Source organism: Bacillus rossius, chromosome 1 (assembly GCF_032445375.1).
Source record: "Bacillus rossius redtenbacheri isolate Brsri chromosome 1, Brsri_v3, whole genome shotgun sequence".
In the NCBI taxonomy this organism is placed as follows: domain Eukaryota; kingdom Metazoa; phylum Arthropoda; class Insecta; order Phasmatodea; family Bacillidae; genus Bacillus; species Bacillus rossius.
In genome coordinates, this window is record NC_086330.1 from 341,526,866 (window position 1) to 341,553,056 (window position 26,191).

Below are 26,191 nucleotides of genomic sequence, written 5' to 3' on the forward strand. Positions count from 1 at the left end.
TATAAAAAACAGGATGCATCAGACATCAGTTCATATAGCTGAAATAATCGATATGAGATTGCACTCGAGAGATATCAAAGAATATCATACAGGAATGATGGTACTTATCACTAGTCCCATTAAACGTATGCTTCTCGAAGGAAAGGAGAATGATGTATAAAGTTTTGTCAAGTATCGGCAGATATGGGGTAAAATCCGGTAAACTACTTAACATGATAAAAAAGAAAAAAAAATACTCGTGATCGTAAAATCCACACATGATAATCTAAAGTAGAAAATAATAAAACGTAGAAGCAGAAACACTTGAAGTTGAAGTTGAAAACCCACAGCTGGATAACGTGACGACTTCCAAGTTCTAATGAATTATAATTATGAATTATGAACGACGCTCGATGCAACACAAGAACTATTGTGGTTAAGGGAGATAGGCCAAACAATATTGGTTTTCCCATCTTTTTGCTATAATTATAATTTTGTAACTATTTGTCCCAATTTTGTTGGCATGTCAAGGAATAAATCGTATCTCCCAGACCTTCTACACATTGTTTCAATCACATATTTACTGTAAGCGCCGTGAGAAGTAGAAAGTGTGTGTAAAAGTGTGTGCAAGTGTGTGCAAAAGTTTGTGCAAGTGTGATCAAAAGTTGTGCAAGTGTGTGCATAAGTGTGTGCAAAAAAGTGTGCAAATGTTTGTGCCGTGCCGTCTCCTCTGCCGGTTCCCCCACCACATACCTAACTATTCCCCTACCACATACCTAGCAAATTCCCCTCATGCGATCAGAATTTTCGTAACGTTCGAAAATTGTTACCCCCCTTCAGCAAAGAAGTTTTACTTTAAAAATTATTATTTCACGCGTGCAACCTCAGCTATCATAATAATCACACCAGTCTCAATTGTTGACTTCAACAAGTAGTCAAAAAAATTATCACGGAAGCTGTATCGCAAGCGGTATCAAAATATTTCAAATTGCAAGATGGCGAGGCCTTATGCCCGTTAAGTGTTCAGAAAACTCACCTTCCTCCAGGGCGTTCGGTATTCGGTTCTCGGCTGGGCCAGGTCCGGATCCACCACAAGTGGGAAACCTGGTGTAAGTTGCCTCGCGCAAGTGGTCCTTCTCAGAGTACTCCCATTCACCACATCAAAGCATTCCGTCGTTTTTTCCATCCCCCTCACCGCTGCATCATTCGTCCGTTTCCAACGACCTTGATTCGAAAGAAATGCTAAACTCTAACTAACCCTTTTATTCAGTTCACCAGGAAGGTGAACTCTAGGATGGTCCTTGGAGTTCGGCCGTCATAAAGTAACACAAGGTCCAGCCAGGTCTTTTGTACGGAGACAACTGGATCAACCACATTACAGTTGAGACTTTGGAGCCAGTGATGTTCACTTGTTTCGGCACTTAAAGAATTTATTTGATGTTGAATGGTTCAGTGACGACGACGAAGTGAAATCTGCTGCCATGGATTGGTTTTCTTCATCACAGGCGGCAGATTTCTTTGACGTTGGAATTCAAATACTTGTGGAGCGGTGTGATATATGCTTGAACAAAAATTGAAATTTTGTAGAAAATTAGATAAAAGTATATAGAATACGGGAAAAAAGTTTCAATGATATGAACAGTACTTTTCTTATTACAAAATTACCTTATTACAAAAAAACCTTCGTACTAACAATGACCGAAATAATTTACAATTAGGTCACAAAAAAATAAATAAAAACACAGTTATGGCAGAACATTTCTGGAGAATGAAATACTGGGTGAGTACCAAATACCTACGCTAAAAACCGATTCCAGATAATTATTTTCTATCAAGTGAACATGCAATAACCTAGCAGCAAGTTGTTGTCATTAGTGCATTGTTAATTATGAGTCTTTTTAAATGTGGTGACAAACTTTTGTCACTACTTTAAGGAAATTTGAAACAACGGAAGTTTTTCAAAATCAATTTTTAACGACAAAAAATGGTTTTGTTATTAAAAATAAAACATAATTTTGGCATCGTAGGTTTTAAACAAATACTGAGTCAATACTGCACCTTTTTTTTTCATCTATTGAAGTGGTGTGACAAAAATTGCAGATATTTTCGCACAAAGAACATGAAGCTGTCATGTATTTGTTTCTAGTGTTTTTGGTGATACCACTGAGGTCATGGTCGAAGGAAAGCTAAAAACTTAAGATGAATACAGCTGACGATCTTCAACAAGGAGGTAAGGTAAAGATTCAGGAGCTGAAATAATAACAAGTTACTAATAGAAAATCTGGCAAATATTCCGACTCAAATACCGATGGAAATTTCGTGAGACTGAACACAAACAACAATATGTCACATGCACTCAGTTTATATCTTTGGAAAGATCTCTCTTTGAATGAAATGCATCTATATGATTTCATGGGAAAACTAATTTTTAGGTTGTTTTATGCTGCCTTCTACAGTAATTTTTTATAACAAGGAAAGTTGAATTTATTCACATTTAATATCTTTTATGCAGCCATTACCTACCTTTCTCCATGTTTTTTGATGGGTAATAGATGTACACCATATAACCTACACCTATAAACGCAAAATAAAAATAATAATAATTTGTGTAGAATTAGTTGAAAAAACTGTAACAGAAAGTTCGTAATTTGGAACCGAATGATATAGCAGGTATGAATTATTTATAACTGAATTATTTAAACATCTAAAGCATTTACTTAAAAAATTAATTATAATAATATGCTTCAAAAGGTCTTTGCACGATTTATTTCAAATAGTTATTCGACCACGGAATTGTTCGAAATTATTTTTTGCAGAATGTGAATATATTTGGTAAATAGGAATGAATATTTATACTTTTTTTTAACTTTTTTTTAGTTTATATTACTATCACAGTCTTACGTTGTGCAGGACACAGCATGTTTTTTTATATGAGAATATTGAAAACCAAATTTTCACCAACTGGCAAAATTCGTCTTCAATTAAGCAGCATGCACCACAAGGTAGCTATTTTGGATAAACTCATAGCCAGCGATGAAATTGGAGATGGGCGTATTACAAATCAGGTAAATTGAGGGATGAATCGGCCATGGCCTATTACAGGGAACCATCCCAACAAATGCCTGGAGTTATTTCGCGAAAACATGAAAAACTTAAATCAGGGATAATGATTTGGGATTTAAGCCCTCTCTTGGTTATGAGGTGGGTAGAACCTAATTTTCATACAGATAAGAACAGGAGCTGGAAATTGAAAAAAATATATAACAAGCTAAGTGACCGGGTGCATCGGTATACTTATATTTAATATTCGGCCCGCTACGAAAAGTGCCAATTATATTTGTTGGCAATTATTCTTAGAGAATGTGTGAGATGCTTTTTTGAGACAGGTTTCAGATCGTTGCGATGTGAGAATGTACATACCCTAAGATCAGACAGAAGAAGCTACCCTCTGAACAAGAAACAAAATGGAAAGATACTAACGACTACTATGGATCCTTTCTGACCTAAGTGACAAACTGGCTTCAACCTGCCACCCTTGATTTTAATTCAAGTGAGGTACTACAGGCGTAACTTATGTCACTGGCTCACTCTCAGCCATGCAAAGATCATTTGGCTTATCACACAAAGTAATTACTTTCCAGGTAGCATTTTCGCTTTTTTGAAGATTTGCAGAGCAACGCGAGCTAGACGTACTGGGCAAGCTTGTCATTACTAAGTTTGATTTTAAAAAAATTAAAGGGTAAACAATGCTTTATTAAGATATTGACTTGCTTTCACAACATTGTTACAACTTTGGGATAGTTTTGCCAAGTTAACTCGTGATTGAAACCATCATACAAGTTTATAAGTTTGATGCAATGCTTCAGTCATGCGATGGAAATCTGAATTACAGGCTGTAGCAACCTTGCAGCAAGTTGATTACGTGTGGACTTGTAAGCTTGATTCCAGCTTGATCCAAGCTTGCAGACTTGTCGTGCAAGCAAGCTCATTCTGATCTCTGGGGCTAGACATAGTCGGTAGTAATCATCCGACTTACTCGTTTAGGTACAAATACTCAGAAATCTCCGAGTAGATTTCCTTGGTTGATGGAATGGAACCATGCAGCAGGTGGACTGGTTGTTATGGTCCCATTACGCACTGAAGATTAGGGAGTTTGGCCCCAGAGTCCGACGTCTAGGACGGGTTTGTGCTCGACTCATACATCCTTTTCCACTATTTCAACACCTCACAGGCCGTTTTTACAATATTGCCTCAGCAAATATCTAGGCAAGTAAAACTGTAATGTCTGCCAAACTCCAGAAGAAGTGACCGAAATGACTAGCAACACGGCCTAACGTGATTGGCCAACTAATTTACACACACAGGCCCAACCACTGCGAAATAATCCAAAACGTGGAGTAGACAATTACCAATTAGATCGCTTAGAGGGTCTCTCTCGGCCAATTAACTTCCTAATATCCAAGGCAAAATTTTTGATGGCAAGCCCACTAATTTCCCTCGTTGCTAGTGATCGGAATGGCACGTAAAATTTGTTATGGCTATGTTGTATTGATGATTGCGGCTGGAGTTTTCTGCAATGGGGCAAGCCCCGGACCAGAATTTTCACCCGACAGATGTATTAGTGGGACTGCATCAAAAAGCTGCCACGCCATTTCACTTCTGTAAGATTGCTTGTTTTGTTTCTGTAGTACTAATATATACCGATCGTTTGGTCATATGGAGATAATTTCATGCTGAATTCACAGTGGCAGTAGCTGCACTTTACATGCCAGGGAAGACCATGAAGGATACATCCTTCTTGGGAAGTTGGTGTGTAGGTGGCCTAGCTGTTCTTGGAGACACAACATGAGCTTAGATAAAACTATATACACCATTAATGCAATGGATTTACTCAGTGAATTGTAGGCACATGTGCGTGGTGAAGTTATACTAGTAGGTACTGAAATATTAAGTGGATTATCAGCCAACAGGGAAACAAAACCACTCTTTGACAAGGAATCCGAATAGGGAATCCCGAGAATTTGTGCCATAACGACCTAAGCGCTAAGTAGTCTCAAACACCAACCAACCTGGTCTTGAACCTGATAGCATTTCATGGTTGCTTCATATTTTAGTTTCAGTGTTACATAAATCACATTCAATAAAACACCATATGATAAAAAATGTTTGTATTCAGTAAGTACAAAATATGAAGCAGTATTCATAAGAACAGATAAAATAAAATGTATAATATTACAACGAATTTATGGTTCAAAGAGTTTTTATTGAATTCGTTTTCCTCTTCTTTTATTCGGAAGGTTTTTGGCGTCATTAACTTAGTAACATATGAACTAAGGTGTCATTCTTTACCATTTATAATATATTATTTTGCAATAGTCATGATTAAGTACAGTTGTCTGATGCGTGGTTTTTTAATGGTGTAAAGTTCAAGAATCACTGTTTAAAATACATTTCACAAAAGCACAAATATTGAAAATTATTTTTCAAAATCCAAGGCACAAATTGATGTAAAAACGTTTTAGTAGTTAGCAAAGAGGGGAGGAATTAACGAACAACTCTCGCAGCAAGTAATTCCATTAACGCACAATTGAAAGTTAGACAGTTCTCCATAGAAATATTAGTATTGATTTATGCAAATAAAAATGGAGTGGGTGTGAGCAATATTTGCCGTGTTAATGGAACAAATTATCTCCTAACACTAGTCTTTATGCAGCTACGGTTTGTTTAGCAAGTGAGGTAAAATGTATAATAGACACCTACGCTAATAGAACAATACATCTAACTCTCCTGCATAAATTACAACACTAAAAAAGGTACAAAATTTTAACTTCGTTGAAACAAATATACATATTTAAGTGACTTATTTTATTTTAATATAGTACAGAAATTTTTACAAAATGCTCATACAAGAAGTTAATATTTTGGCGCAAAAATGTTATAAAAATCGACGACAGTTTTAGTTTATTTTACTCCTTTTTAGAATAAAAAAAATGTTAACGTGGTTGGTTTATGGCGGAACACTTCGTGTTCTATATGAACATTACTGCTGTATGCTAATAACCCAAGATATCAAAGTTGATATGTAACTGTAATTTGCAAAATGGCAATGCACGCAGATTGTGGGAACAGGTTGTGTGAACAGGAAGAAGAATAAATGCAAGCACAATGTCGAACAAAAATTGTTTTTCGTAACAGAGTCATTCAGAGCACTTAGTCTAATTTACGATTGAATTCTTAAGTGATAAAAGTAAGAATATTACTCTGTGTATACAAGTGTAATTATTGGTTTATGATTGGCAGTTTACCAGCTGTTCGAACATCTTCAGCGCGGGGTCTCATATATAATATCATACATAATATTATATAATACCATACACAATAACACTCGAATATTCAGATCATATTTTAAGTACAGGACCAATTCTTATTGTTAATTCTTAAGTACCCAAAAACATAGGCTAATACCCGTAGATTCAGAAGACAGGGAAGGTCACATCGTGCATGAAATGCGAGAATACAAAAACAATAATGTGTCGGTTTTTTTTATCACGAAGAACTGAATGTATAGAAAGTAAAAAACGGTCTATAGTTTAAAAAATCAAACTTTTTTTATATAAAATTAGGGCTTGAAACCAAAAATAAACGAATATTCAATAAAATTTTGTTGTTTAATAATTAAAATCACATAAAAACCTCTTTAGAATTCAAATCTTACAACGAAATATATTTCAATGATTTTCTTTTACAATTGCAAAATAAAATGTTTGAATAAATTAAAATTCGCTTAAAATATTTTAATGGTCATTTGGTTTCTTTGAAAAGATTAAGTTCTAATGACTAGCAAAATGGATTTTAAAAAATCAATAAAAAAATACATAATTATTTTTAATCAAACAAATATATTAATTTATTCCAAGCATAATTTTTATTTTATGCAGTAAGTGAAGTTTTCATTGAGCATTCATTCCCAGGGTCCATTCTACTGCCGAAACTAAACTTGTCCCTACCTTCTCAGAAATAAATAGTTTTCGGGCAACTAATCATTTATCGATTAATTTAGAGTCCGTTATGTACTCAACTTTCAACGCATGGCCTTAATAGTAAGCTCCTTACACTGGTATTTTGTCTACAGGCATCGAAAACAAAGTAATTAAAAACACCATCAAATTAAATAAAAATTATGCCTATAATGAAAAAAATTTCCCGCTCTTACAACGCACGAAGACTGTTTGTTTAGTCTTACAAACTAGCTATGTTACTGAGCATTCTATTAAAAAATTATTGTTGACATGTAGTTTCCCGCCTGAGGCAGGGTCTGCATGGATGGGATGGGGCTGACACAGGAGCCGGCTGCCCTACCCGAGGGACAGACCTGTCGCTCCGGCCAGCCTGAAGTATTGAGCATTCTACTGCTGATACTAAAGCTTAGATCCTGTCACCCTGTGATCCAGTTAAATATCTGTGCTAGGACTTTCCTTGGTCACTTCATTCATTAGCTATAGCTCTTATAAGCAACAGAGATTTCTATAACATATACTTCGGCTTAGTTCCTGTTACCCTGTAATCCGGTTAAAGATCTCTGTAGTAGCTCGTTTCATTTTTTAACTGTAAATCTCATAAGTAACAAGAGATTTCTATTACATATACTTCGGTTTATTTACTGTTACCCTGTGATCCGGTTAAAGATCTCTGTGGTAGCTCCTTTTATTCATTAGCTATAGCTCTTATAAGCAACAGAGATTTCTATAACATATACTTCGGCTTAGTTCCTGTTACTCTGTAATCCGGTTAAAGATCTCTGTGGTAGCTCGTTTCATTTATTAACTGTAAATCTCATAAGTAACAAGAGATTTCTATTACATATACTTCGGTTTATTTACTGTTACCCTGTGATCCGGTTAAAGATCTCTGTGGTAGCTCCTTTCATTCATTAGCTATAGCTCTTATAAGCAACAGAGATTTATATAACATATACTTCGGCTTAGTTCCTGTTACTCTGTAATCCGGTTAAAGATCTCTGTGGTAGCTCCTTTCATTTATTAACTGTAAATCTCATAAGTAACAAGAGATTTCTATTACATATACTTCGGTTTATTTACTGTTACCCTGTGATCCGGTTAAAGATCTCTGTGGTAGCTCCTTTCATTCATTAGCTATAGCTCTTATAAGCAACAGAGATTTATATAACATATACTTCGGCTTAGTTCCTGTTACCCTGTAATCCGGTTAAAGATCTCTGTGGTAGCTCGTTTCATTTATTAACTGTAAATCTCATAAGTAACAAGAGATTTCTATTACATATACTTCGGCTTATTTACTGTTACCCTGTGATCCGGTTAAAGATCTCTGTGGTAGCTCATTTCATTCATTAGCTATAGCTCTTATAAGCAACAGAGATTTCTATAACATATACTTCGGCTTAGTTCCTGTTACTCTGTAATCCGGTTAAAGATCTCATTTTATTTATTAACTGTAACTCTTATAAGTTACAGAGATTTCTTTTATTGATACTTAAGTTTAAGTTCTCGTTACCCCGTGATCCAGTAAAAGTTCTATGTAGATATCGTTTCTTAGTTATTTTTACATTAATTATGCAGTATCTTCAGAAATTTTAATTTTTCTTTCATGTTGTTACATTATGCCGATCTGCGTGAAAGACTTCAGATACCATAGGCGAAAAAATGTTGACGTATGTCGAATGTGTATACACCCGTTCATAGTCAACGGGAAATTGTGCGAATATGCGGAAATGCTGACCCAGTGTTGCTAGTGTCAGTACACTACCTCCCTTTATTGTGCTTCCTCCTGCAGGCATCGCTGTCCACAAGGAGTTGGCTTATGTGCATGGGTGGCGATAACAACATAGAACAACTGTATGTGGAGTTAAAATGTTTTGCTACACGGACAAATTTTCGCCTCCGACTTCATTTAAATATAAAGTTAGAGGGTTATACTGAACAAAATATGGCTTTCAATTTTCGCTATCAATTTAAGTTGGTCAAATAACCTCCAAAAAATATTAAATCATGTCAGAATATTAAATTTATTATTATACTGAGCTAGCAGAAAATTTTCCAATGTTAATCTTATTTTAAAATTCAATTAACGCAAACCAGTGCTGAATGGAAAATTTATACTTATTAATTTATAACAAATTTGTATAGCAAAATAAATGTCCCGTATCATCGAAAGTTTAAGAAAAATCATTTGCTTTTTACACATTACTTACATTATTAACATTATTACATAATTAACATTATTTTGGCTATTTTTACCTTATAATAAATTAATTAATAGCCCATGTGTTTGACATTTAAAGATTCTCTTATAAGGAAATTTTCCGTTCTTGTTTTCGTAGGTCGCGCTTCTAATTGATTCCGTCAAATTTTTAACATTATTTTATAACCAGTCCAATATACGAAATATTTGATATATTATTAATCATACAACTTGTCAAACAAATATGAATGCGTAAGTGAAGTTTTCGGTGTCGATATGACCGTCCAATATTATTTGACAAAGTTTTTTTTTGGAAGGTGTTGGAAGAAAAATGTTGACAGTATGTGCATGGCCTTAAGGAATGGTGGTATTGAAGAGTGATTGAGGCGACAACCACCCAAGCAAAGGCAGGTGTAGCACAAAAACACTAGCAACGTCGCACGTTCGTCAGAAAATATTTTTGACATTATTCACTCATTTAGGTATCATGTTTAACTCTACACGAAAGGGGAGAAAATGCATTTTAAAAAATTATGTATCTGGTTCTTACAAATCAAACTAAAAACTCCAAGAAAAATTTAGAATTGCTGTCTGAGGGCTTGAAATTGTTATAATAAACGGTTTCTTAAACCCTGTAAGTGGAAAGAATGTAAAGATTCTTGATATTTAATTACTTTAACGTGTCAGAATAGAATCACAGGTAACTTCATACAGAATTATTTTTAAAAAATAGGATCACGGGCCACTTTTATTTTTGGTTACAACTATTCTCACCGGATATTTTCTAAACGTTATTTTAAAGGTATTATTAAGTTCACGCAAGCGTCCATCAGTAGAAAATTTTTTGCGGAAGTAAAATACCACTTCGCAGACCTAAGCATATGTTGACGAAATTTTGTGACGACACACACACAAAACTGTAATACAATATCGGTAGCACGGCAGTAGGCCGAAATTTCGTTGTTTCACCGACAGGCACTTTGGACCGACAGTCATTTAACCGACAGACACCGGACTGAAAGGCACTAGACCGAAAGTTATTTTTTTCCAAAAAAAAAGACTAACGAAAGGCATTAGACCAACATTTCGGTCAAATGACTGACGGTCTACTGACTGGTACCCTTGATATGGAGGTAAATTTATAGGAATAGTCGTTCAGTGAAAGTAACGGCAAGAAAATTAAATAACCATCACGGCGCGTGAGACCGACACGTGGAATCCCAATTCCCGGCGCGCGACCTGGGTTCCGTGTTCGGGCAGGATCGTCGTCGTCGAGGTGTTTTCACAGGAAGCAGGGGGGAGCGAACTCGCCGTAGACGACGGTGGCGTGCACGCTGAAGTAGGACGCCAGCAGCGTCGCGACGCCTCCGACGCACACGACGAGCAGCAGCGAGGCCTTCTCGCCGGCGCCCAGGTGCCGCGGGGGCTGGTCCACCTTCAGGCACGCGCATCCGCCCAGGAGGCGCGCCGCCGCGCGCGCGAACAGCGACCCGTCGCAGTTGGCCTCCCCCTCCGAGGAGGAGTGCGAGGAGGTCGAGGAGGAGGAGGAGGAGGAGGACGAGGAGGAGGAGGAGGACACGGCAGGCGCCGCGGCGTCGCGCTGCATGCGCCGCAGCCGCGCGTAGAACAAGGGCGGGAAGACGAAGACGAGCGGGCAGGTGATAGCGCCGCCGATGACGGCCATGATGAGGTCGAAGCGCGGCACCAGCTCGCCGATCAGCACGGCGGCGCCCACCACGGCGGAGCGCACGGCGCACCTCTGCCAGCAGAACTCTGCGGCAGCAACACGCGCGGTCACGTCACTTGCACCCACTACCAGGTGAGACAACCAAGCGGCATCAGGTGTCAACACTAAAACATTTCATGGATAAATTGTTAAATTACATATTATACTAGCTAATGCCCGGCATGCGTTGCTATGCCTCTTAACATGGGCGTAGGAACCGGGGGGGGGGGGAGAGGGGGGACGTGTCCCCCTGAACTTTTTGGGTGGAGGAGACTGTCCCCCAACTTTCTAGACCGTGATATTTTTATTTTATAATATTATTCTGCCCAACTTTATTTGTAATTTCTTCACTCATCAAATTGTATCTTAAGGAAACAATAATAATTTTAACATCGATGTATCCAATGGTTAGATACAAAAACTGCTTAAAAAGCGCTATTTTGCACTTTTAAAATCAAAATTTTCCGGTGGAGGACCCCCGGACCACCGTCTTAGTAAGAGGGGAATGGGTTTACATGACATCAAAATCATTATTTGTCCCCCCCCCCCCCCCAACTTTATGAACACAGCTACGCCAATGCCTCTTAATAATTTTTTTTGTAATTTTGTTGAAGTAGTTACACATACACAAAGCATGTATATATCCCTCTATAAATCTCACTATAGTTCTCTATGGATAAAAAATCTCTTTATAGCTCTCTATTTCTATCAGTCACTATCTCTCTATATATCCATATCCATATCTCTCCATATCCCTCTTTATCTCCATGTATCTATATTTATACCTGTATCTGGATCCACCTCACTATCCATAGTTCACTACATCTCAATATATCTACAAATATCCCTCTCAATCTCTGTATATATCTGTATATGTCCATCTTTGTATACATCTCTATCTATTTATGTCTTTATCTCCCTATCTATATCTTTATCTTTACAAAACAGAAGGCGAAACACAAACATTCGTTTTATATATTTTCTTTTACCTATCTATATATTTATCTTTTGACCTGTTTCAGGTTTGACATAGTACATAAAAACACGCGCGTATTCGAATGCAACGTTGTGTAAAAAATTTCAAAGCAATCGGGAGAAATTTCTGAGATTTAAGATTTTGAACGAACGAACATTTACATTATTATCTCTATAGATTATCTGGAGTCAAAAGTGATTAACTTCTGTTTTGAGAAATTTGAAGCACTGGAGGTTTATTTTCTTCCGTTAATATGTATAATTATTAGAAATAGTTAGTCTAAGAGAAAAGAAAGTTATTTCAGCTGTCATAATGTTGGTAACATACCTACGTATTAATCAGATACATTGTTCATACTGGCCATACCGTCTGCCATCTACCCGACTGACGTAACAACCCCATGATTTCATAAAAAAAAAATCTGGGATCTATCAGGTATTAGTCTATTGTGTATTTTATTAAACTACTAAGTACATGAAATATGTTTATCAAATCTAGCAGTTTCATGTATTTATTGTTTTTTTTTTAATTTATCGATTTGGTGTTACTACTGTTGATTCAATCCCAAAGGCTTTAATGGTGGCTGGACCAACACCCCCCCCCCCTCCCCCTCGAGGGCCGAAACTTCACCGAAGAAGGCGTAATGAGACAAGTGTTGGATGAAGTAGGCAGACCGTTCCTTTCCCCTTCTTAGCCCGCACTGGCAGTCAGATATATATGTATATATATGTATATATATGTGTATATATATGTATGTATACATATATAAAATTTAGTTTAAACCAAAAAATTAATCGACCTTCGCCAATGGCAAAATAATAGTTTTGAATCAATCTGTGCTCGCCTGAAGAACAAAAGTTACGATTATAATTCCTCTAAACTAGGTAACTTATGAAACTTTGTCAATGCTGTCAAAATTGAGTGGTATAGTTGTATTTTTAGAAGACTTAAAATAGCTAAAACGCATGTTTTCAGAGTAATTTTTAGGCTTAAAACAACCAGTCAGATTCTTGAAAGCACTTAAGGGGACTTGCATTACACCATTATCTTCATTTCTCCGCCATATAATGTTACGGTCACAGCTCAAATTCCACAGTTATCCTGTGACGACGAGAAGACTGCGCGTCAGTTCAGAGCCTTGCGCTTAGAGGCGATACCGCGCTGGAAGCACCAGCGAGCGTCGCGCTTATCATCCCGCCTCACCAACACAGATACAACCCTGACGAGGCGGGCCCCTTAATCGCTTGGCTATATGCGTGGCGTTGACGGACGGACGGACGGACGGACGGACGGACGGACGGAGGCGACGGACTATTGTAAATCCGCCTTTACCCTGCGATGGTGTGAGCCATAGACTGGTGATCTGTGCCCAGCCTGAAAGGTGCAAGGCACACGGGGCAGACGTTCGCTAACGATTCGCACAGATCCGTTAATCTTGAAACGATTAAAAACGAATTAATAATATGAGACAGACCATGTCGTTAAAAACGCACTAGTAAGAAAGTAACATACTAGACAACTGCCGCGCTAAATGTACACCTGATACCATCATGATAATTTTTTTTAACAGACCTACTGGCAAATAAGTAGTTCAATGTTGGGGCCACAAATAATTTGTCCGTGCAATCTGCGGAATGAAATTTGATAAAAAATAAATAAAATACATGCTTTACAAAAAACTAGACTTAGAACTTAGAATACAAAGTAGGTTACTTGATTTTATTTATTTTTATATAGTGTGTGGAGTTAATGCATAACCTGAATCTGTCAAAAAAAAATTAATCGTTAATGGCATAGACCATTCATGGGCAAAGTACGGACCTTCGGGCTAGTCAATCAGGCCCGCGACATGGTTTTTAAAGCCCCTACAATTACACACAGGAAAAAATTTATTTTCTGCGTAGCTAGAATAGAATAAAGTGTATCTCTCGTTTCGTTTTAAGTACGGTAAAATCGCTTCTAAAATTAACTATTACAACACGCAACTTCACGTAGGTTGCGTGCAAACTCCCAGTTCCTACCAGTTTATGAACAACTTTGCTCAGTCGCAGTTACATCTGTCATATACGCCTTCATACTCTTTCTACAGAATAATAATTTTTTGTAATTTTTTCCAAGTTTTTTTTAACATTGTATCATATTCTATAAGTTGTGTGTGATCTAAAAATCAAAAATAAAGTTTATCACTTATAAAAATGTGTTTTGTTCAATTTTTTTCGGCCTGCCTAGATATTTTTATTATATTTTATCAATCCCTCCCGTTAAAAAGCTTGCCCATGTCTGGAACAGACTATACCTAGGCACACCTCAGCCTGTGCTCAAGAGAGGGGCGTGTATTGGGGCTTTAGTGTGAGGGAGATAGGGAGTAGTGTGAGGGTTTGTGGGTTGTGTGGAGGGGTTAGTTAGTGAAGGGGGGCCAGAGGTAGTGGGAGAGGGGAGAGGATGTTGGTTGATGGCGAAAGTGTGGAGTGTGAGGGGAGGAAACGTTTGTCTTTTTTTTTTCCTAACATAAGTTAAAACTATGTGTGTAAGGGAGGGGTCTAGGTAGGGAAGACTAAGTGCGTCTCAGGGCAAGCCCTATATGCTCTAAACATGCGGGTTTTTAACCATGCAGAGAAGGTCACGTGCATCATGTGCTAGGAGGGGATTGGCCAGCCATGGCAGACGTTTTCGCCATGACTAACTCCCCTCACTCTTAATTCTAGACTAAAACTAGATAAGTTGGGCCCAGGTAAAACCTCCATAGACAGAGGGAAAACCCTGGGCACATACATGCGGGATGCAAAGGTCATGCATTATTACAAGCAGGTGGATTACAGGAATAGAAGGATGGTCCTGGAAGAAGAGTGGGGCGTGGTAGAAGTTCTACTATGCAAGGGGTGGGGCACTTGGACTTTTAGTCCGCATTGGTTTGGTCAGGTCTGGTCTTTTTGGGGGCGGCTTATGCCGTTTCCCGTCGTGCTGCCAGTTAGCACTCATTGTGGCTGTGTAATATGATCGTGTAAGTGGGGCGGTCGCGAACTGTGGCGTCGGACTAGACTCCAGAGTGGTGACATAGCTTCAGGTCGACCTGTCGCCAGTAAAAGGCTGTCGGTCAGTTAGAGAAATTGCCACCATCTGTCATTGAAAAGTCCTAGCTGCAGTACTACGCTGTGTGAGCTGCGGTCGCGAGCAGGGCATCGAGCCAGACTCCAGAATGGTGACATAGCTTCAGGTCGACCTGTTGCCAGCAAAAGGCAGTCAGTCAGTTAGAGAAAATTGCCACCTTCTGTCATTGAAAGACTCTAGCCTACCATCTACGCTGTTAATCTTCGAAGGATAATTTATTTATTCCATTAGGGCCCCGCTGGGCCAAAGCACGACTATTTGATTCGCCTGATAGTTTGTGTTGTGCAGTGTGTAGTGGGATGTGTGCTTATATATAATTGGGGCCTAATATTAACTTAACTTAATATTAACTTAATGTACGTGAGCTGCCAGCTTGTGTGCGTGCGCTCCGCGCGCGTGTTCTCGCGCTCGGAGCAGGGGGAGGGGGCGCGCTGATTGGTCCGCAGGCTGCCGGCCAATCAGAGAGCAGTCCCGCCACGTCCGCGTCTACGGCGGGCGGTGTGACAGGATAGATTTTGGGCGTTTATATTTCTCATTAATGTCTGGGTCATAATTTCCTAATGTAGAAATATGTGGATTTAAACTATTTGCGCATTTATCGTAAAAAGTTTGTGTAGTTCTGATGTAGAAGTCTTGTAAGGTTTCCGACTTCGTTTCACGATGCAAGGCTGCTACAGCACAATACACTGGGGCGTCTGTAACTGCCCGAATACATTTGTTTTGTACTCGTTGTAGCTAAACGGTGCAGTGTGAATTTGGTAGAGGGGATATAGGGAGTAGTGTTTGGGGTTTGTGGGTGGAGTATAGGGCTATTTAGTTGGGTAGAAGGGTAGTTGGAAAAGAGCTAGAGATGAGGTGCGTGGGGCGAGGGGCGAGGGGCGTGGGGCGAGTGGTGAGGGGCGAGGGGCGTGGGGCGTGGAGCGTGGGGCGTGGAGCGTGGAGCGTGGAGCGTGGAGCATGGGGCGTGGAGCGTGGAGCGTGGAGCGTGGAGCTTGGAGTTTGGAGCGAGGGAAAGACGGGCGAGGGAAAGACGGGCGAGGGGCGGGGCGAGGGGCGAGGGGCGAAGGGCGAGGGGCGTGGGGCGTGGGGCGTGGGGCGTGGGGCGTGGAGCGTGGAGCGTGGAGTTTGGAGCGAGGGAAAGACGGGCGAGGGGCGAGGCACACCCACCCCGCGGTATGCGCAGCTGGTCCTCGAGGTCCTGGAACAGCGCCGTCTCCGCCACGGCCATGGACAGGAATATCTGCAGCGACATCACGAACACGTCCGCGTACAGCGCCGCGCTGCCGGACAGGTGCTGCAGGACGTTGGGCCGCACCACGTCGCCGAACTTGGTCTCGGCCAGCACCGCGGTGGCGAGCGCCAGCCCTCCGGTCACTGGAAATAAACAAGTGCGCGAGTCTTTCAGTGCTCGCCACAGACAATGTGACATCTAACCTCGACAACGAGCAAATTCATGTGTTCTCATTTTGAAAATGCACTTAACATTCAGATCTCGTGATACAAAATTTAATATTAGAATTTTTAAAAATAATGCCGAGTGTGATAATTTAAATTTTGTTTTACAACTACATTTCTGGACGCCTACCACACGTAGTTTCCACACCCTCCTCTTGAATACGCTGACGGAGCAGCTACGTCGATTATTGAATTATTTGATTAGCAGCCGAAATTTTAAACTATATAATGATACGGCTTCGGTAAAAGTCTTGCAAAATTAATAAACCCCGGTTTTGGACCTTTTGCCAAAGGAAATTTATTAAAATACTGACGAATTTGTTAAAATTCATTAAACAGTTAATACTTATAAATTTTGCTTTATCTTTGTGAACTTCGGTTCGCACCATCCGCCTCAGATGGCAGCGCCATTGTTACAAATTTCCGTCTCTTGACTTCCGTCGCATTCACGAAATGTTTTCTACCGATTGCATGCATTTAGGCCCAAATATGTGAATTGTACAACATGCAAGCACCATATTCAGAGATGACATGTGTCGGTTAACGACCCCCCCCCCTCCCCCTAGAGTTTCGGATTTCCGCGGGCTCCTCTTGCGAATCCTGTGTATTTTCGTCCTTACTAGAGACCCGAAAATTTTGCAGATTCATATGGAGATAGGCTCAATATATCAAATACATATGCCTTTAAGCTTCTTTAGCTATTTCAGTGTTCATCTGGACGACTCTGGGCCAGTGAGAAATCCTCAACCAAAGAAGTGTCGAGTCACAGGCAAACCAGTTGAGACGACTCGCAAGTCAATACTGGCGTCATCGCCACGAGTAAAGAGTAAACATGAGGACTGTATAGTCTATCCTGAAGGTCATCGAATCCGCGAAATTCTCCCTTGTCATGACCATGGAGAGACTGGTATATACTGGGCGTCATGTAAACAGGGGGGGGGGGGGGGGGGGGTCCGCAATTTAATCGGTCCATGCTGAAAAGTCTGGTGACTCAAGATCTTCTCTATGCATAAACCATAAATTCTCAAGGTCTTATATTCAAACAAAACTTGGTGAATAAAAGTATATTTTATACCTACATGGCGTCATGTAGGTATGTAACCAGAGAATTAATTTTTACAAGAACAATGAAATGAAACTGATACGATTAAACTAATTTGTGGTATTGCAGATTATATAATTCGATGTTTTTAAGTGCATAGTTATGTATATATACTAACTTTCACCAAACTTTGGTTTTTTGAACGAAAACATATTTTAAATTACTAATTTTTTTTTAAATATTTTAAGTGAAAAAGTTAAATTATTATTTGTTTTGTTATGAAAGAACAATAATAGAAACTTTTAATTGAATATATTTCAAACGCAATGAGTATTTCAGACGTTAATGATTATTAAAAGTAAAGTAATGTTATTGATTTTGCAATTATGAAAATTCATTGAAAACGGTTAAGAATAAATTAATTAAATAATTGGGGGGGGGGGATGAACATTTACACTACACACATACACCAACACACTCACAACATTCGACAAAAAAAAAGGCTTTAAAAGGGAATATAATCACAAAAAAAAAATACCCACAAATTCTGTTCCATTCAATAATTTTTTTAATATAACTACAGTATCAGCAAAATGTGAACAAGTAATCTAATTACTTACAGTAGAAATAAAATTACCTACAAAACAGCAGAAAATGGCGTTCCCCACCGCAAACTTGTCTCGCATGTCAACTTGAAGTATGAGCACTGTGGGATGCAGTTCAAACTGAAACAAAACATTTTACAAGAAACAAAAGTTTACTTCATTTTCAAAACAGTCAATGTAAAGTTTAGTCTCAAATGACCACATTTACCGTGTGAGGTAGCGTGGCAGTAAAACACAACTTTTGCATTCGGGATGCCTCGGAATCAAAACCCACTACGGTCACAGTTATCGGCCTATATTTTTCACATTTAGTTATTTATTGAAATAACTCCACGAATAGTCGTACTGGGTTCAGGTGTTTGCTTGAGGACATGACAATTTCCTTTCCCAAATTCTGTAAGTTGACTGTCCGTTTCTGAGGGCATTGCTGGTGACAAGACGTAAGGCCCTAACATTATTGTGAGACAAGTAGCATTTGTTTATGGGATATCCATACTACGTTGTAAACCTGTTATTAAATCAGTGCAGAAAGTTAGCGAGTTAACGCTTTAAAACGATTAATATATATATATATATATATATATATATATATAATAACGATAAAATGATTAAATTGAAAATAGAAAACTTCGAGTAACAAGATAACTAACGACTCTGAACTCGCAAATTATTAATTGTACACTTAATCTGTTGCAAACTGATGGACTTTACTGCCAAACACGAATATATCATAAATAGAGCACGAATAAAAGACATAACGCGAATATAATTACAATATAATGTGGCAGAGAGCTGGGAAGCGTCGAAGACCATTCAGTTGTCTTTAGTAAATATTTATTTCAATTTTATGCTCTCTACAACTTGAACTTGTGTTTCTATTTAATTGTGTAATATTTATTATTTCTAATCTGTTCTTGAATTAATGGGATCTTCGTTGTTTTGTGATAAGTACATTCAATTTGTTTTATCTTATTTGTTATTATGAATGTGTTTAAGGTGTCGGTGAATCCATAGATGGTTTTAATTAAAAGATCCCATGTCGAATATTCAGTAATTTCAACTCTGCACTACAGCATGGCCGAACGGAACCCTTCGAAAAAGGCAACGGCGGGATAAGCATACATTGCAAAAGGATGTCCTGCTGGGCTGTCCCTCCAAGGCCGTAGGGCCAGCCAGCTGACGGTGCCATAAAGGTTGACTGGCCCGTCTTTCTTACTTTCTGGCAAACGGGCGAACTGTATTTCAAGACTAGTCGTATATTGAACCAAAAACTTTTTTTTTTTTTCAAAATTTCATACAAATGACAATTATAATGTACCGGTGTACAAAGGTAACGTATATAAAAAAATTCCACGAAATAACAATGAAACTGTGCCCACAAACATGAAATTTGGCTGCGGGGGGCGGTGCTTAGGTTTTCCCGACGAGTGCTGATTGGTGGACCGAGAGCTCCGGGTCAACAGGCCTTCTCGAGGGACGATGTGCGGAGAGGAAACAAAAGTGTCCCGATACTGACTCGAAGGCGTGCTGAAGGCGTCCGGCCTTCGAACGGTCACGGAAGCGTCTAGTGTTTGATCCGGTTCTTGGGCTTGAAGCGTAAACCCCAGGGAATGCATCGGTCTTTGGAGGGCACGAGATGGTTTGATTTACTACATCATAAAAACCTGTCCGTGATTTATCAGAGAATCCTCCAGCTGCCAAGATTTAAGAGCGTCCTTTTTTTAAAAATTCAATTGTTTCATTTATCTGATCTGATTTTACCTTGTCCTAGTCGAAGAAAAGAGTAGAACAGATAAAAGGACGTTAATGACCGCATTCATTAGAAAGGAAAAAGTTTCCAATTTTGTCGGTTTTTTCTTTAGTTGGTTATTTTTATTTGTGTGTTCAAGACTTCAGAAATTTCGTCTTAACATTTTCTGGGAATGGAACAAGTTCAAATAAAATTGAATAGTAACTTAGTTAAATTTTTATCATCATTTCATTTCTTCAGTAGGTAACAATAACGATGTACTTTTATGGATGCCAGTTTCAGCACAATTAGAAGGATTTGACGACTGCATGGCGAATTTAATTAATGTCATCAGATATTAGGTATATCTTATATCTTTAAACGAGAAATTCTTGTGTATATATATATACATATATATATATACATACATATATATATATATATAAAATATGTATCTTGGAAACGGCTCCAACGTTTTTCATGAAATTTAGTATGCAGGGGCTTTTGGGGGCGAGAAATCGATCTAGCTAGTAAATGTTTTATCCGTGTTTTCAATAATCAACTTTATCGATAATAAACTGAAACATAAACATCTATTGGCGAGCAATAATACAAATTTATTTAATTGGGAGCTACTAACTGCTTTAACGGCACAACAACACTAAAGGTACTCCAGTAGATGGCGTTGTTAAGCAACACTAAGCCAATGAGTGTTTGGTTTGAGGTAAGACCGAGAAAATGAATTGTTTACTTATATTATTTGTGTCTTTTTAACTCAAGTGTTCATTTAAAAATGCCTAAACGATCTTTGAAAAAAAAAAACGCTTATAATAAATCTAACTTCACGAAGCCGCAACTCGTCTCAAGAACACCTTGAAGAACATCGTCAACAAACTGGTCAGGTTGCTCAAACGTCACACAGTGAAGACTCATTTCAAGAAAACCTTCATGAAAATAATCAGGTTTCCGCTCGTCCCACACGTGCTGCTACAGTAAGATGCTTGCACAACTTGACTAACATTACACGAGCAGAAAGGTCTTATGAGATAGATGTTTCACGAGAGCGTACGGCACAACGTGTGGCCGCTGAAAAAAAAAATTATTCATATTTCATCATTTCATCAGTATGTTATTCGTTTTTAAATATAATTTCTAAAAAAATTACAATTTAACAAAAAAAAAATACCGAGCAAACTCGGTCATTCAGGTATTATCATTTAAACACCAAATTAACTAGTCAACCGAAAGAAGCGAAGTCTCGAGATAAATTTGGAGAATAGACATTTGTGTATGTGTATATACATACATATAATTAAATGTGAATTTATCCGACGATAACATTCAAACCGTTGATTGGATCATTATAAAACTAAGGTAGGCATGCAGGGCCAATATAATTTTCAAGTTTGTATATATGCTAAGTTTGTTATGGGGCTATTGATATTAGGGCCAAGGGTGAATTAATCAGGACAATTAAGATATACTGTAAAAAAAATTTGTTCTATTGGAACTTTTTTTACCGTACTCCAAAAAAAGTCAAAAATTAACTAAGTATTCTGTAACTGACGCAAGATTAAGTTAAAATTTATAAAGTTAAATGTCAGGTTATCAACCCAGGCAACCCAGGTTTTAAAAAGAAAAGGGGCGCGGAAGACTACCATACTGGAAAACTACCATACTGACAGTATTCCGCCTGGCCTCTTCGAAAAAGGCGGAAAAGTACCATAACGGAAAAATGCTATAAATTCAAAGAACGCGGCGGCATTCTGCCATATTTTTTTATACACTCTATGGAAAGAGTACAGCGGCATTGCTCTTGAAGTAGTGTATAGAATACTCTGTAGGTAGCGCTGTTTCTCAGGTTAACTTTAAATGTTACAGATAGCGATTCTGATGGTGAAAGTTGCAATCAAAAATTACTTCCAGATTGCGGACGAGAGGAAATATTTTTTTCCAAAAATGTATTATAGGGAGCAGCACTGTATTCTTATTACGACGATTTAAAAAAAAAAATGTATATGGTAGTTTTCCATTGTGGCATTTTTCATCCTGTTTTGACGGAGATGACGGAAAGATAACATTATGGAAAACTGCCATAACAAAAATTGGCCGAAGGAGAATTCTGCCAAAATTTCGTGTAAATTCTACGGAATGGGGAAAAGACCTTACTCGTATAATCGTAATGTAACTAGCTTCATATAATTTTACATTTTAGCACACTGGAGTAATTGAAGTAATTGTAGATCATTATTTAATGAGTTAAAATCCAATGCAAATATTCAAGGGTTTTCTTATGTAATGTTTTCATTATTACGGTAATATAACACAAAAAAACCTCAGATATTAAGGTTTTTAATGTTCATATTAAATTATTTAAAGTATACAAAATGTTAATGAAATTCGAGGGAAAAATTTTTGTATAGTGTTTGTTAGCACAGGTCAAACAGTACAGGCGCTCTAGGGATGACAGGCTCGTACATCGAATGTTGGTGGGCTTTGCACAGGCTTGCAGTCTTTTAAAAAAAAACTCTGCTAAAATTTAAGTAATTTTTCTATTAGAAATAAAAAATATTACTATGCGTAGCATACTGTTCTGCTTCTTAAAAACTGTCAGATAAAATTGAAATTCAGTTGTTTGTGCCTTACAAAAATTATAAACAAATTATGACACAAACATTAAAAAATAGGTACCATATATGCACGTAGAATAACAAGCAAAAACACATTAACAAAAGTCATACACTGATACATATCAATAACTTTACGACAAAACACGAAACAATACAACATACAGATAAATAAATATTGATAAAGTTCATATTAACTAATTGGTTATAATTCATTACTTTGGTTTTCGCAAAAAAAAAAAAAATCTTGAACGGAAACTGAAATGGTGTATACAAAATAAATTATTAGATTATAAAGGTTTTGAATAACTTGTTGCTAAATTTTTTTACCAATGAATGTTTCAAGAGTATTCAAAAAAATTATCATTTTTACACATTTTATAGTTACTAATGGTTTTAAAAGTGGCACTAATTCTATAATTATAAGTTAGAATTCTTAATCCAAACCGAGATTTTATGTCTGGAGCATCAAAAATGGTAATAAAATGTATACAAGAAAAAAAATAATAACTGATTGAACATCTAATAAATAGCAAAACAAATAAAATTTATATAGCAATGCAGCATATTTAAAAGGAATTTAAATGCCTAAAATTTAAAATATTAATTAAAGAAATTTTTTCTGCATAGTCTCAATTCTATTACAATAATTATTAGTTATATAATTCTAAATTACAACACACTATTATACTTTATAGTTCATCCATTTGAAAAACAATTGAAGTATACAATCAGGTTTTGATGCAGAGAAAGTTATAAATTTAATAAGACCTAAGATTTTCATATGTAACTAATAGTATTATCTACATGTTGGTTGAAGAAAAAGCTTGGCATCTAATATAGCTCAAAGGTAGATATTAATAGTGGACACCACGTTTAATGTCATTGCTTTTTAATAAAGGTTTTACAGTTAATGCTATCGTAATTCAGAGACGTTTGTTAACTGGAAAACCTGATCTGGATAGCTGAAATATCTTGCTGAATAGTTTCACAAACATACTTCCAAAATATTTATTTTTTCATCAGCATCTTTTCTTCATCAATTCATCATTAAAGTTTGAATATCATTTATTAAATATTAAAGTGTAGTGAAGATAAACTACTACTTTTTGGAACACCGAATACCATGAAAGAGCATTTGCAATTTTGATTTAAAAGCGTATATTTGTAAGATAATTAAAACATATATACCACGCATTGCTTGACGAGGCCTAAAATTGATAATTTTTTATTCATAATATTGTATTGGAAAGTATCAAAGGCTCTATACCAGTATAACATCCACATATAAATAAAATATTCTATTTAATTCAACATAAGCAAAGCCAACAGTGCCAATATTATCTCAGTACGTAGGCTCTGTTCTTTGTCTATATGAGTTTATAATGTACTATGTATTTATTCTAAATTATCCTAAATGAATTAATGCCAGGTTATTTACTTAGTATTCTTCTGACACACACACACTCCCGAGTAATGGTGATGTGTTAATAACATGCTAAATGTTATCTTCAAAAGGTGATCCTACAAAACTATTCTAAAAACTCCCACGATATAAAGATTGGGATGAAGATTTATAGATTTTAAAACTCATATTCCACTGGCAATTGAACCTAGCACTTTCAAAACAGTGACCAGAAATTCTAACCATTTGACAAAGGTCAAATCTTCCACTCGAATGGTTGGATGAAATCAAGATCCATACATAAATTGCATCTCGGTTCTTCTGAGGGGTGGGATGTCTTCTCTAGTGGACACTCGCCCAGACCATGTTTCCAAACACTGTATTTTGTAGTGGGCACTCACCAAGAACACTATGATGCCAAACTCTGTATTCTGTAGTTGTAACTCACCAAGAAGACCATGATGCCAAATGCTGTCTCCTCAAGCGAGCACTAACCAAGAAACTCATGATGCCAAATGCTGTATTTTGTAGTGGACAGTCACCAAGAATACCCCTGTTGCCAACTTCTGTCTCCTCCAGCGAGCACTCACCAAGAAGACCAGGATGCCAAATGGTGTATTCTGTAGTGAGCACTCACCAAGAACGCCATGATGACAAACTTTGTATTCTGTAGTTGGCACTCACCAAGAATACCATGATGTCAAATGCTGTATTCTGTAGTGGGCACTCACCAAGAACACCATGATCCCAGATCCTGTATTCTGTAGTTAGCTCTCACCAAGAAGATAATTATGCCAAATGCTGTATTCTGTAGTTGGCAGTCACCAAGAACACCATGATGCCAAATGCTGTATTCTGTAGTGGGCACTCACCAAGAAGACCATGATGCCAAATGCCAGGAACACAGACTGCCACGTCGGGGATGAAGGCTGCACGGGGAACGGTCCAGGAGGCTCTTCGAACATGCATAACCACGTGAGCAATGTCACCGTCAGAACACCGCACGCGGAGACGATGGACAGCCATCTGCAGATCAAGTCAAAGAAATTGCTTGGGAAAACAAGCAAGAGCACAAATAACACCAACGTTGCACCAAGTTTAGGTGAACACTTTCACACAGAGAAATAATGCGAAAATAGAATACCTTACATCACTCTTATTGAGTTTTCGTGGCTTGTGGGTTAGAGCCATGTCCAAGGCGAAGGATTCACTGAGGTTTCGGTCAACAATGCAGTCGCTCTCTTCGGGGTGACCGCAGTATCGACCGAAATGTCGGTAAACCCTTCGCCTTCGGCGCATCTGAAACTCATAAGCCAAGAAATGTAATGACCGCGAAATCCTGCGGTCCTTGTTACTGTGATTGGTTGACAGGTAAGCAGTAACCAAAAACTAGAAATAGCGACATGATGATATACAATTTATGATAGTTCTGTCATGTATGTGTTAGCTCAGAGAGTTTGAACAGAAAATTAATCTTTTTTTCCTGCAGAAGATTATTAAAAGTGAGGAAGCTTTTCCTAAATTATTTATTCGTATCAACATAATACCACTTTCCACCACTTATCAGAATAAACATTGCCATTAGGTCGATTGCGGTAAATACTGAAGTTTTTATATAAAAAAAAGGAATTAGCAAGTTAGGACTTTAGTAGTCACCACTTTAATCTTTGCACATTTAGGGTGGAAAGGTGTAGCCAAACATTTATTTATTTGAAAAAAATACCTTTCAAGTACAAAAATTTAAATATTGTTTTGCGAAAATTTATGTAAGTAACGGCACAGGAAATATCTTAAAAATGCTTTGCATTTTTTTTTAATGATAACCTGAATGGTACGAGCGAGAATTGATCGCATATTTGGCGACGAAGTTTTCGTGTGTATTACGGCCAAGCGAGACTGGCGGCGAGGCGAAATGTGATCTGCTGCGAGCTTGTGAGTCGACGGTTCAGCGTGGGAAGCCCCTTCCGGGGCGGGGCGGGTGTGCTCGCACGTCGGCGAAGTGGGGCTTCGGTCGCTTGACGTCACTCGTCGCGTGGATCGACCCGCGGTGCGACCGCAGCGCCTGGTGTCCCTCGCATGCCGGGGTGACGACAAACCCCGCGGCGTCTTGCATCCAGGGCCAGGTTACTGCGTTAGACCAGTTGTGGTCTGGGACGAAAATGGTAAAGGGGGTGGGGTGGGGGCAGACGGTGCTTGTGCCCCGGGCGCCGCATTTGTGAAGGGAGGGCGCTAAACTGGCAGATTAATTTTGAATATATATGTATATAAGCTTATAGAGTTTTATACCAATTTAGTACTCCATAGTAATAAAATACCTATA

General features: G+C 38.0%; 1 protein-coding gene across 1 annotated transcript in view; it reads right to left on the reverse strand.

Moving 5' to 3' along the window:
* Positions 1–2,678: 2,678 nt before the first annotated feature.
* LOC134528133 (uncharacterized) overlaps positions 2,679–26,191 on the reverse strand; it is a 65,699-nt gene continuing 42,186 nt past the window's right edge. Inside the window, exons 6-9 of the mRNA XM_063361448.1 lie at positions 24,744–24,897; positions 18,143–18,230; positions 16,176–16,382; positions 2,679–10,971 (exon numbers count right to left, since the gene is read on the reverse strand). Coding sequence (XP_063217518.1) covers positions 10,481–10,971; positions 16,176–16,382; positions 18,143–18,230; positions 24,744–24,897 — 940 coding nt within the window. The 3' untranslated portion in view covers positions 2,679–10,480. The remainder of the gene's footprint in view (positions 10,972–16,175; positions 16,383–18,142; positions 18,231–24,743; positions 24,898–26,191) is intronic.